Raw genomic sequence first — 14010 nt, forward strand, 5'->3', positions numbered from 1 at the left:
TTTTCAATGTGCACTTTGTTTGAAAAGCTTCAACTTGTTCATAAAAAGACAATTTAATTTGTGTCAGATCAGGAAAGGTTTTTAATTTTCCCCTGGATCCGTTTGGATCTTTTCTCCCATGAACTATTTTACTGCTTTGAAAAGCTCATAATAACAATAAACATCGCGACTTGCTGTTCAGTCAAAAGGTAAAAATCTTCCCGTTCTTCCAGAAACATCCTGTGTTGGCCCCCCTCTTTCGGTTTTATTTGCACCTTAGACATGTAGGGCCCTTGGTGGGGGGGGGGGGGTGCTTGGACATCACTGCCAGCAAGCAGCAGATGTCCTCCTAGCAGACCTACCCGCCAATTTTAACTGCACCTTAGACATTTAGGGCCCCTTGGTGGGGAGGGTGAGGGGACATCACTGTGAGTAATCAGGAGATGTCCCCTTAGTGCCCTACCCGCCAATTTTAACTGCACCCCCCTTAGTACACACACCCCTCCCCCCTCAATATATACATTCCAACATAAACACACACACATGCACACACACACCCTCTCAAACACACATACACACACACACATTTTGCAAGGAAGGTGGGACCTAGGACCATCTGTCCCCTACCCCTTGCCCGTGAGCGCTGGGCCCTGCCAAATTTCCAACTTTGGCCGAGCCTGGTCGGGCCAAGTTTACAACACCCCTTGTGGGCCCCTTTTTTCCCCGGGGGGGGCCCCTTCCTGGGCGGTGGCGGCGGGCCCCTGCCTTGCTCCTCCCTGGACCAACCGTTGGCGGGGTGGGTGGCTGCCTGGAGTGCGGAGCGTGTCTCCCTTGGGGGGTCCTGGCTTGTACCTGGGGTTGGGGCGGGGGGATGCCCGGAACTCCTGGGTGGTGATGGGGTGCTCGTCTGGGGCTGTGGCCGCCCTTCTCCGGTGGGGCCCTGCGTTGGGCTCTCCCGGCACGGCGGGGGGGCTGCCCTCCTGGTTGGGCTGGGGCGGCCCTCTCATTCCCCCCATGCCTCCCTGCTCTTTGGCTCTGGGGGCCTCGCGGTGGTCCTGCTGGCCCTGGTCTGGGTGGCGGATTTGGTCGCCCGGGGGGCGGTTGTTCCCTGCCTGCTCCCGTGTAGCGTTGGGGGTTCCGGCTGCCGCTGCGGCGGGGGTCTTGGTGTGTGGATGGCTGGGCACTCTCCTTCCTTCTTTTCACATTCCTCCATCCATTTTAGAAGAACATAAACACTCACCTGAGCACAGGTGTTAGCTCACCTTTGCACTAATAGTTTGAGTGATTGAATGAATGAAATATTTCATACTAGTTGGTTTGAAGGCATAAGTATGCGTGTGAACACTATCTGTTTTGTGTACATGTTGACATGTGGACATTTTTGCAGCTAGCAGGTGTGTTGATAACATTTGAGTGTGTGTGTGGACAGGCCCCGCCCTTTTTGTACCACATTTGAACCTTACCGTAATGATAAACAACCAGTAAACTTGTTGCTTTATGCTGCTTCATGGTCTTATCCCCCCTCCCCTCCTATTATCACCCTCCTACCCCCCCCTCTCTCTAACATCCCTCTCTCTTCTTCCCTTCTTTCTTTTTGCGTCCGGTCCAACACCAAAGACTTTCAAACATGGTTGAAATTAATAAAGTTTGGCCTCAATTACAAAAGGGGTTTATTCAGTCATACCTCTGGTTTGTCTGAAGATTAATAACCCCTATTGTTAAAGTAAAATATGTCCAACACAAGAGGCCCTCAGTTCTCATCTGTCTGCTCAGCTGTTGGACAGGATAAGTTAAAAATAAATAAAAAAAAAAATTATATTTATATAATTATAATCTGAATTTCACCATTTTGACCGTAAGGGTAACAGTCTGCAGCACATCAAATCTTTATCTATGTGTTTCAGCATTGGGCGTAACCTGCCCAAGTGATTGGCGGCCACGTTACTTTTATTATTATTTATTTTGAATACCCTCTGATGGTTTGTGTGTGATTTAAGAGGGAAACAATTATGAAATGAGGCACAGTTAATGGAAAATATGATGAGACGCAAAGAGCTGCACGGTCATTGGCCAAGAGCCGCATGCGGCTCGAGAGCCACGTGTTCGCCACCCCTGCACTAGACACATGCACAGGTCCTGCAGCAGACAGGGTTTTTCCAATAACTTTATTACTCTCATCTTTTTAAAACTGGATAGACTTTTTCAACATTTAAAAAAACTAGAAGTAGCTGCATTACCAGAAGAAAAGACAGGGATAAATGTTATATTGCTGAAAGAAAATTAAACTTAAAGGGTAATAATTTGATCAAAAAAAGAAAAAAAGGAAAGAAATTATCAAAGTTGACCATGAATAAAGTGAAAACAGCACAATAACAAAAAAGACATTTTTGTGAAAAATGCCAGTTTCGGGTATTGAACCAGTGAGCTTCTGCACCACAGAAAGAAGCAAAGGTTTTCAAGGATTCCCCATATATTTAAAAGGAGGCAAAATCCTGGAAATCTTGGAATATCTTGAAAAGTTCAATGATTTGAAGGACCAAAAGTCATAACTGAAAAAAGCTGAACATTTTTTTAGTTGGATGGTTAAAATAGCTGAAGAATTTTAGAAGGAGTTGAACACCAAAAAAAATGGTGTAAGGAAACCAATAGGACATGAAAATATTTGACAATCCACTTAATGAGAAGCTGCAGAAATACTGAAATCCATCAGATTGTAAAAACGTAGAGGTGGTCCTTTGATGATGATGATGTGATGAAGATCAGACGCTGATGTCACTGATGTTCTGGCTGTTGATGGGCTGGATGTGGGTCCTGGTGGTGCTGAAGAATGAAAGATCCTTCTACCTGCAGTCATTCCTGAAGGAAGCTGATTGCAGCTGTTCTCTCCTGACAGATGGAATGATGGGAAATGAAGTTCATGTTGAAGTGTGGTCCAAGCAGAACAGAAAGGTCTCACCTCAAAGTCAGGACTTGGATCAGCTGCTGTTCTCTGGGAGCGTGCACGTGCTGCTGCATGTGCTTCTGTCATGGCGTTCTGGATGAGCTGCTGAGGTCTGTTTGCATCAAGACTCTCAGCTGCTTTAGTCAAACTGCTGAGCGATGGAACAATGGAGCCGTTTCTGAAGGAAGAGGATCAAACATGATGCTCTGCATCCGTTTGCTTCAGGAAGTGGAGGTTTTTTAGAGTCTCCAGACTGTTTCTGAACGGCCAAAGAAAAGCAGCTGATGTGGTTCTGTCTCCTACCAGCAGGGAGCGCTCTCAGCCGGACAGAACAGATCCTCAATGCTGCTCTGAGAAGGACTCTTCTGTTCCAGAAGCAGAGACTGTTCACATCCAGGAGAATCTGGACTCCAATGAATCCCAGAGAATCTCCTCTCTGCTGTTTGGACACTTTGACCAGCAGAGGGCAGCAGAACTTTCAGCAACTCTGGATCTGATCCCACAAAAACAATCCATTGATCAGTGGCGGTTCTACCCTGAATTACTCCTCGCGCCCCTTCCCTTGTCCTTCACACACATTATGCGTCTACTTCTCAAAGACAGGAAAGAAAGCACACAGCTGTGGGGCGGGGGTGCTGCTAGGTTTCAGGCTGTTACAAACTCTGTGACATAAGTAAACCAATAGTGGTGCATAAATTATTTTACAAGGGCTGAGCCGCCGGCGCCGCCCCCCTTCCTTTTTGCGCCCCGGGCCATCCTGTATTGCCCGTGCCTAAAACCACTACTGCCATTGATTATCAGATTTCAGTATTGGATTCCTGAATATTTGAAGGATCACCAATCATGACTTTTTCTGATACATCCAGATGGAGTATTTTAACAAAGAAATTAGATCAGAAGAAGGGAGTGAAAAAAATCCAGGCATAGAGGGAATAATTGGAGCGTACCATCAAAAAACATCTAAAATTATTTCAAAACTGTACACCAGTCTCATTTCGTGTCAGAAAAACACATCTTTATATGTTAAAGAAAAGTAGGAAAAGAAAATGACAGATACCATATTTTCATGACCATAGGGATTATAGGGCGTAGTGTCAGTACTGGGTGCTTTTTCTGTATTTGACACATAGAAAAAGCACATCGGGTTTTAGGGTGCGGGCAGGTTAAAACATACCGCTAAAACATGCATACTAGTGTGTGTTTTAAAAAAGGCAGCAGGAGCGAAACTGAGTAAGTTGTGATTTATTTTTCATTTTTTCCAGTCATCAATCAGCATCCAAAAATCCATCAAAGTTCTCATCTTCTGTATATGAAATGAACAGCTGGGCTAAATTTCTATCAAACACCTCAGCTTCCCTTTCGTCATCGTCAGAGTCCGTCTCGTTGCCGTGCGGCTCCTCATGAATGATGCCAGCTTTTGTGAAAGCTCCAAGAACAGTTGAAGCAGACACGTTAGCCCAAACATCTACAATCCATTCACAAATTGTGGCGTAACTCGTCTTTACGTACACCTCACTCAGCCAATCTTTCATCTTCTCCTCATCCATCCAGCCCTTTTCATTGGCCTTAACGATGACTCCAGCTGGAAACTTCTCTTTAGGTATAGTCTTCCTCTTAAAAATCACCATAGGTGACAGTTTCTGTCTATTAGCATGGCAGCCAAGCACAACAGTAAAAGCCGACCTTTCATGTCCCTTGAGTGTATCGCTACCGTGCCGGTCCCCTTCTACTCACAACAGTGTGACTCAACGAGATGTGAAAGGTGAGTGACATCTCGTCCATGTTGGTGATGGTGGTGATGTGTTTGTCGGTGATATTTTCACTGTACTAGGAGGGGAAGGTGGACAGCTTTTATTGTAATCCGTTGGAAGTTGCTGCGCCACCGTAGTCCTTGCCCGGATGGAAAGATGATGGCGTTTCATAAAACGAAAGCACCAAGACGGACCTCCACGAAAATGTTCAATTTTCATTTCCTCTGCAAGCGCTGCTGCTTTCAGTCGAATGGTGACTGTAGAAACGTTTCTCCCAGCTTTTCTCTGACCATGAACCCATCGCTCGAGACGATCTTCCAACTTGGGCCACCTCGCCTTGTTTCCACGGAAACTCAGCTGCGTCTTTTTAACTTGTTGGAGTTTGTTTTCCTGCTTCCTCCACTTGCGAACCATGGATTCATTAATCTTGAATTCTCTCGCCGCTGCTCGATTCCCATGTTCCTCCGCGTAGCTGATAGCTTTTAGTTTAAACTGTGCTTCATAAGCGTGTCTTTTTGCAGGTGGCATTTTCAGGGTTGAAAAAATGATGTGATCACTGTTCTCTTGATCTGACTCTCCATCTGTAGTTGATTCTTCATGTTGGTTTCCTTCTTCATCCTGACTATCAGTGACATTGAAGCTCTGCTGATTGTTTAGATCTGCTTCACTGTTCTCATCTTCCTCATAAATAGGAATCTCCATCAAGGTATCAGTCTCCTGCTTCAGATCAAGCTGCTCTTCATCCTGACTGATACAGAGTTCCTCTGGTTCCTGTTTAATCGGGGAAGGTCTTATTTCTCCCGATTCTTCTTTAGTCTGTGGAGGTTTTAGTTCCTGCAGTTTGTCTTCAGGCTGTGGAGTTGCTGGTTCCTCCTGCTCATCTTTAGTTTGTGGAGGTTCTGGTTCCTCTTGTTCCACTCTGAAGTTCCTCTGCTGGTTACAGAGACCCTTCTCTTCAGTCACCCAACGCTGGGGGAGGACTGCAGGGACACAAACACAACAAGAAGCCTTTTATATATTTACAGGACTATTGTGGATTGTCAAGCATCGATAAAGAAGTTCCAATGTATGGACAAAAGTCCTCAAGGACTGGGGGGTATTCCAGGAAACATGTTTAAACTACCTTGACTTTAACCCTGAACTCTGGCTGAAATCCGTCTTAACTTGCTTACTCTGGGTATGTCGGTTCCATAAGACCCGATATGAGTTCTTGGTAACCCTGGATTAATGCGTGTGCACGTCAAGTACATAAAGACATTCTCAATGGATCGCCGATTTGCCAGAATCACCATGGAAACGCGTGGTGGAAAAAAAGAGAGCACTATGCTTTAGTGAGATGGAGTCAGAGATTTTAATGATGGTGTATGAAGATTATAAAACCATCAATAAAGTAATACAGCTGCATCAGCAAAAGAAAGAGTTTCTGCTTGGAGAAAAATAACGTACAAAGTAACACACGAGTTTCTGATCTTATTTCTATTTTCATTGTGACACATATATATATAACTTATCCAACTTAAACAATTTACTTCAGATGGTAACAAGTACTTGAGTTAAATTTATTCAACCTAATTTCTTATGTCTATCCAACTCCATAACTGTTTTTACAACTCAAATTTACAGATTTATCTAACTTTATGTCATATTACTCCAATTCAATTATATCTTTTTCTTACATTTATTGTACTTATTGAACCTTCATATGTCTAAGTTTGAGGCAGCAGATATTCTCATTTATATAACATTAACATGAATGTTACTGTGTGTATTTGCAGCATGAAGCAAGCATACATTTATTGTAACTTTAAGTTTAACTTCGGCTCTTGACATATTCTTTAATCCTGGTGTTGCTAAATAATCTCATTATCCTCTCCCTCCCTCCCACTAATGGGGCAGAAAGAATAAAACATAAAACGATAAAATAACTCAACAAAACACAGTAAAACCGCTTGACAACTAAAAACATTTGGTCAAAAACCCACACTTAAACCCAAATCCGACCACACAAGCAAATGGAATGTGATCCCACAATTCCTTGCAATGCTGATCTATCAGCAGCACCAGTTACACCTACTTAATTTAATTAATTCGAATGAAAGTAAAATAACTGTCTGATAACTATATGTTACTTTTAAGATGACTTAACAAAAAAATATTTATCTTAACTGAAGCAAATAAGTTAGATCAAAGTCAAAAAGTTTATTTTTCCAACATCCATATGTGGTCTTATCACCCTCTCACGGTGGAAAAAGTATTATCTGAGCTTCTTCATCCACTAAATCATCTTCAAACGGACACACCATGCTGCTTCACCTCTCTGAAAATAAACTAACTTTCAGCTAAACCTGCTCCAGACCAGGTTATGTTCAGACCACAAGTTGCTATGGCAACTTAACATACCCTGAAACATACCTCCATTTCTGGAACAGAAAGCTGAGGTTATCAACTTCCTTAGCGTAAAACTTACTGTGGTAACAAGCAAAACCTGCTTTTTGGAGTACCTCCCTGGCAAGGGACCAGAGACAGAGATCTTATTATAGCAGCAGTCCCTGACTGCAAGGACCATATTGTTTTCGCAGTTGGAACGATTTCGGTGTGTTTCAGTGAAAATGTGACCCCCACTGCATACTCGGAAAGTCATCAAAATGTGCACACACCTGGGATAAATTGAAAATGAATTTTCCAGAAAGGTCAACGTCACCCCCACAAAGACGATGACATCACAGCTAAGTGATGTCATCGTCTTTGTGGGGGTGACGTTGACTTTTCTGGATAATTCATTTTCAATTTATCCCAGGTGTGTGCACATTTTCCGATAAGAAAAAATGAATGGGCCTAAAATCGCGTAGGGGGCCTAAAAAACATTATTTCAAAATACAGTTACAAAACCAAAACACGTGCTGGGATATATCTTAACTAAGAAAGTTTTGAAATCATCATCAGATGGCCACACGACCAACGGCTTGGCGGACATTTTGTGGCAAACTCTGAGAATTGGCGATTTTTGTGTTTTTCCAAAATATGGGAAAATGACTTTTGTTTAAGCGATATTCACGAAATTGCACACACTTGCTGCCAGCTCCAGTCTACAAACTTCACAGAAGTGTCGTTGACCTTTGACCCTGGGAAAAGGCCACCATCTTGCATTTTGAAAAAAAAAAAGCACCTTTAGCACCAGATACATCGAAACCTCATCCTAGCGATTTTTACCGACCATATCATAACTTCTCAGGCATCCACAGCTGACTGGAGTCTGGAAAAAACAAACTGCACCCTTGCTTATCCTAATTGTTGCTATTGTCATTGTCACTTTTGCACATTTGCACTTTTACAACTGCCACTCGACATCTTGTGTTTTTGTGTGTATGATGTGAGTGAATTGTTTTGTTTCCTCTATACATTTGGCATTTGGAGCAGACACCAAAGAAAGAATTTCATTGTGCAGGGAAACCCGTTTCTTTACTGTGCATATGATAATAAACCCTTTGAATCTTGAATCTTGAATCCATAGCAAGGTACTGTGGACAAAATGTTGGAATTAAAAGTTCTAGATTTTGAACCGCGTGTCGATGGCAAATTTGAAACTATTGTGATCTTAGCAAGCTCGCAAGATTTCAATTGGAATGTCATGAAAATTAAATATGCGATTCCTTGGCCCACGCTGAACAAAATCATGTATCATACGACAAGATCGATAAAGGAATGTGGGCTTGGTAAGCAAAAAAACCATAGGAAAAAAAATAGTTAAAAAATACATTTCTGTTTTTTTTTTTTCTACAATCGGCTAGCGAAACTGATGTAACCTTGTCGGGGTTTCCAAACAAAGTTTTCAAATCATTACGGGATGGTGACACGACCTACGGTTTGGCGGCAATTTTATGTACAAATTTTGCAATTTCGCGTTCAAACATAATATGGGAAAAAGGAACATTTTTTTCAAGCAATTTTCATGAAATTTCACGCACATGTCTCGAGGGTAAGTCTACAACCACCTCTGGAGTTTCGTCAACCTTTGACTTCAGGAAAAGGCTACCATCTTAAATAAAAAAAATGCACATTTAATTTGCCTTTGACCTGCTTCTCATTTTTTTTTAAATCCGTGCAGTATAACTTCCGAAATGTAAAGTTATTAAGTTGATGTGTAATTTTGACACTAGACTATTTTTATATCTGTTTTTTATTATCCCTTGCAAAATTCATGACAGAATAACAGCAGATAAACAATAATCAAGAACTTTTAACAAATATTTTTTTGTATTTTACCCATTATTTTTTATATTTCATCAAACTATTAACACTATTTTTTTTACTTAATTCGTCATGTGTTTTCACATTTGACTTCAGTTTAAATTAGATCTGCCACATGGTAATTCATATTTTATATTTATATATACATCTATCCCTCTTGATTCCAGATTCTGTGCTCCTCACTGTACTTGATGTAGATCAAGCTGAAGATTAACTCAGCCCCAAAACATCTGTTTAGCTTTGAATTCTGTCTCTATTCTAGTCATAAGTGGTGTTTATTTGATCATATGGAAGTGAATATAGATTTGACATAAGATGTGATTTGTTTATTGTAGTTCTTTTCAATAGCTTTGTAATGATGCCTCCCATTCTTGAATTGGAAAAAGAATAAGAAGGTTATGACACTTTGAACCCTCCCGCCCTTGTTTTGGGTCACAAAAATTGTACAACTTTGTTGTTTATTTGGGAAATAAAAATCGGACAAAATTTGCACACTTAAAGTGTCATAACTTTCTATCTGGATGATCTGTATGTCGTTGGAAAGCTCCTTAAGGCCTTTCCAATTGCATAATAAATTTGAGATTTTAGATACGTCCCACTCAAGGGGCTCCTCTCCTTTGTTGAAGTGAACATATACCTATGTGGTGGAGTTGAACCTGCGGGTTCCAGCTGATATTCAGCAGTCTGCGCTGACGACAGAGCTCCTGCTCGTACTGGACGATGGTTCCTTCACAGAGTCGGAAGATTTCTTCAGCAGCAGCAGCTAGTCGCTCGCTGATCAACTCTCTCAGAGACTGAAGGGAAGGCACGGTTCTTTCTTCAGCAGCAGGAACTTGTTCGCTGACGGAACCTTTCTGAGGTTCTGAAGACATGGTTCCTGCTCCGATCTTCAACTCCAAACTGCCACAAACACCGCTTCACCGCAGGTCCGACCGTCTGCTGCTAGTAAGGCTAGTCTCACAATCACAGCAATCCACGTTGTCTTTCCGTTCAACACTTCTTCACTCATTTACGACACTTTGGAAAATGCTGAGAGTTCCCACACGAACCACGTATCGTCCTTTCTGTCCAGAAACCTCACAAACGTCCCAACAAAACACTACCGTCCTCTCAACACAAGCTAACGCTGCTAGCCTGCTAACAAGCTAACACTGCTAGCGCCTCGTGCTGTTTACTTCCGGGTCATGTGCAATAACTTTATTTAAAAAGAAACATAAACTGCGTAAGTGGACCTCAATATGGTTTAAAATGCACCCAATGTTTTTAAAAAGACTTTTAAATTATGAGACAATCGAAAACAACAGTTTGGGGCAAAGTATATGAGCACTGTTATGACATCATCACGTTGTATCTAATTGTAGTCTTCAGATTTGACTATAAAATGCATCTCTGACTAAGTAGACTTAAATTTATTTGTTTAAGGTTTTCCTGGACTATAGTAATGAATAAAGCAATCTTTGAAGTGAACAAAGAAGTATAACAAAGACAAACAATAATTGTGAAATAAAGGAGTGGAAAAATCAATAGAGTATTTTCCTTCATTTCAATATTTATTAGATTAGCAAATTCATAAAGCAAAAAAATGACATTTAACATTATAAAAGCAAACACATTTGACCAACATACTAAAACAAGATTTACAAGATTTTAAAACTGTTTCTGGTTTCTGTTTCTTTTACAAAGACTTACAATAAAAAAAAAACTGTTGAGATTATAAAAAGAAACTGTTTACTTAACGTTGAGATGAAATAAACACAGAATCTTTTATTTTTGGTTTTCTGCCTTAACTTTGTAATAAATATTATATTACATCTACGGCAGCGAGACATGGAGCAGCTACACGAGGCATTCACTTGAGGAGCTTGTGGCGCGTGCTGCAGATGAAGTGGCAGGACAAGGTCCCAAACACCAAGGTGCTGAAACGAGCCAACATGACCAGCATGCCGCAACACTCAGTGAGAGACGTCTGAGGTGCCTTGGCCATGTCATGAGAATGGATGCAGGCTACATTCCCAAAGAGCTCCTCTATGGCGAGCTGGTTAAAGGCCAAAGAACAAGAGGGCGTCCCAAACTGCAAGACATCTGTCAGAAGAACATGAGGCGGTGCTCTATCAACCCCAACTCATGGGAAAGTCAAGCAGACGATCTCCCCTTCTGGTGACTTGCAGTCAGGCAGGGTTCAGCAGACACAGAGGCCGAGCGGAACGAGAATTCTGCCCAGAAAAGAACCAGGAGGAAGCAGCAGCAGCAGCTGCAAGAGCCATCAGCCTTCACCTGTACCAAGTGAGGCAGGGACTGCCATTCCAGAATCGGAGTGCACAGCCATTCCTGGTGGTGCAGGTAGATCCACAATATTATTATTTAATACTACGTTGAATATTATAAAACAATAAACCAATTATTTTCATTGTTGTCTTTTTCTTTTCATGGATGATTGCAATGCTAGAGTTAAAAAAAATGCTCTGATAGGTTTTTCAGTATGAGGTTGAAGGTTGAAAATGAAGGACTTAAAATACTGTAAAAAAATACCATGGATAAATATACAGTACACAAAGTAATATGTTTAATAGAGAATCAGAATTTTCATACAAATATGTTGCTTCTAATTAGTGATGTTTTGCTTTCCTGAACAAATCAGCTCTTTTTGATTCTTCAAGCTAAACCGGATTAGACTTGGTTTGACTTTGGATGAGATCCATTTTTATTTCTCGCAGTTCCTAAAAGCAGCCAGCAGGAGTCTCCCTTCGCACTTCTTCCGACATCTATATGCTGAATAGAAGAAATAGGTGCTGAAGATGTCAGGTTTGCCACTGGAGGGCAGCACAGCAGCTCTGATCAGAGATTTGCTCTCTTGTCCAACAAAACCACCTTCCTGTGCTCCTTGTTTCTTCTGTCATCTGATCAGATGAAGCAGCATGACCTCCACGATGAGCTGACAGCTCCATGTGTGTCACATGACTGACCAACGTCTGGATGGGATCTGGATCAGCAAAACTCAGGGATCTGGAGTAGAGCTTCTGCTGTTCATGGAGTCGTGTCCCTCTGTTCTTGGAAAGGAGAGACGTGCAGAGAACTTTTCCCATTTCCACTCCCTCCTTTCAGCTGCTGTCCACTGTTCCCCTCTGAATCAGGAGGGAGGAGCTCTCATCTGTTCTGCCCAACCCCATCTAGAAAGACCTCAGCACCACCTACCCACTTGGAAAGCTTTTGAATATTTTTAAGAATGAGTCATACCATTTCTATGCTGATGATATTCAGCTGTACTGCTACTTCAATGACTCAGAACTTCTAGATTACTACTAGAACTACTAGATTGCCTTGTCTGTGTTAAGGGATGGCTCACAATTAACAGTCTCCAGCTAAACCCAGAAAAGACGGAAACACTAATAGTTTCCCTAGAAAAACCAATCTCAATAATTTCCCAGCTGGTTCTTTGAGCTCCTCTGTCCAGCCCTGCATCAGAAATCTTGGTGTCTGGTTTGACCAGTCAATGTCTTTGGACAGTCATTCCAGCCTTTTAATTAGAAATTGTCATTATCATTTACGTAACATAGCAAAACTGCGGGCTGTTTTATCTAACTCAGTCTTGGAAATGCTTTTCCATGCTTTTATTTCTCTTTCGTTTATATTATTGTAATTCTCTTTTTACTTGTTTTAATGAATCTGTTCTTAACCGTCTTCACTTAGTTCAAAACACTGCTGCAAGGCTTTCAACAGGATCGGACAAAAGGGCACACATTACCCCCATTTTATCCTCCTTGCACTGGCTCCCAATCAAATGGCGTATTGATTTTAAAATTTTCAATCAATCAATCAATTTATTATTTGTATAGCACTTTTTAAGCAGAAGCAACCAAAGTGCTTAACATAAAATCACATAAAATCAGAGACAATATGACACAATAAAGAATCAATAAATGCAATAATACAATAAAACATTAAAAGAATAAAATTAACAAGCCGACCCACTAAATCCGCTCACTGGAGTTAAAAGCCTGGCTAAAAAAATTATTTTTTAAAAGTGACTTAAAATCACTGACGGTTCTGGCTGACCTCACAGAGAAGGGGAGAGCATTCCAGAGTTTAGGACCTGCAACTGAAAAGGCTCTGTCTCCCCGAGTCACAAGCCGAGTCCTGGGAACCATTAAAAGCATTTGATCTTCAGATCTTTGGACTCGACATGGACGATATAGATGTAACAGCTCAGAGACATACAGCGGTGCCAGACCATTCAAACATTTAAAAACCAAAAGTAAAATCTTAAAAGTGATCCTAAAAGACACTGGCAGTCAGTGAAGAGAGCGTAAAAGTGGAGTTTTATGTCACACTGTCTGGTCCCTGTTAACAGGCGGGCCGCCGAATTCTGAACCAGCTGGAGACGGCGGAGCAGAGACTGGTCAATACCACTGTAGAGAGAGTTACAGTAGTCCAGTCTGGAGAAGATCAAGGCATGAATCACTTGTTCCACAGCATGAGGAGGTAGATATGGCTTATCTTTACTTATTAGCCTCAAGTGATAAAAACTAGACTGGACTACTGCACTGACCTGCCTGTCAAATTTAAAATGCCTGTCAAGGTTTACCCCAAGATTCCTAATAAAAGGAGCATCTGAGGGGTCCAGGGGGCCAACAGTACTACTGCAGCCTGTCAGCAAGTCAGTCTTTCCAAAAACGAACACCTCTGTCTTGTTTTTGTTGAGACAGAGGAAGTTCAGCTCCTTCCAGGATTTGATTTCTGCCAAGCACTTCTGTAAATTGTCCAGACCCTCAGCTCCTCCAGACTTTAAGGGAACATAGATCTGGATGTCGTCGGCATAGCAGTGGAAGGAAACATTATATTTCCTAAAAATGGACCCCAGTGGCAGCAGACAGAGCGAGAATAAAAGAGGGCCTAAAACTGAGCCCTGGGGTACACCATGCTTGAGTGGAGCTTCCGGAGAAGAGTACTGTCCAACTTGGACAGAAAAACTCCTACCACATAAATATGACTTGAACCAACTGAGTGCTGTGCCCTTCACACCAACAGAGTGCTCCAGTCTGGATAATAAAACACTGTGATCCACTGTGTCGAAAGCAGCAGTAAGATCTAAAA

At 41.8% G+C, this 14010-nt stretch overlaps 1 protein-coding gene across 2 annotated transcripts; it reads right to left on the reverse strand.

The window, feature by feature from the left end:
• Positions 1-2194: 2194 nt before the first annotated feature.
• On the reverse strand, positions 2195-10095 carry LOC111948674. 2 transcript variants are annotated; one of them, XR_002874642.1, is made up of 3 exons: positions 9557-10095; positions 2936-5651; positions 2195-2865 (listed from the first exon to the last, which is right to left on the reverse strand). XR_002874642.1 is itself a non-coding variant. In XM_023962753.1 (2 exons), the coding sequence occupies exons 1-2, from the start codon at positions 9789-9791 to the stop codon at positions 4666-4668; spliced, it is 1221 nt and encodes a 406-aa protein (XP_023818521.1). In that variant the 5' UTR covers positions 9792-10095; the 3' UTR covers positions 2197-4665. The 2 variants fall into 2 exon arrangements, 1 of the variants encoding a protein (XP_023818521.1); XM_023962753.1 differs by having other exon boundaries at positions 2197-5651.
• Positions 10096-14010: the final 3915 nt, after the last annotated feature.

Source organism: Oryzias latipes, chromosome 2 (genome assembly GCF_002234675.1).
Source record: "Oryzias latipes chromosome 2, ASM223467v1".
NCBI classification, from domain to species: domain Eukaryota; kingdom Metazoa; phylum Chordata; class Actinopteri; order Beloniformes; family Adrianichthyidae; genus Oryzias; species Oryzias latipes.

Bases quoted from the DNA above. Each gene is read 5' to 3' on its own strand.
- LOC111948674 (XM_023962753.1), bottom strand. From the start codon at position 9,791: ATGTCTTCAGAACCTCAGAAAGGTTCCGTCAGCGAACAAGTTCCTGCT. The intron at 5,652-9,556 runs GTATATGTTCAC...GTGTCCCTGCAG, and splicing joins GGTTCAACTCCACCACATAG to TCCTCCCCCAGCGTTGGGTG.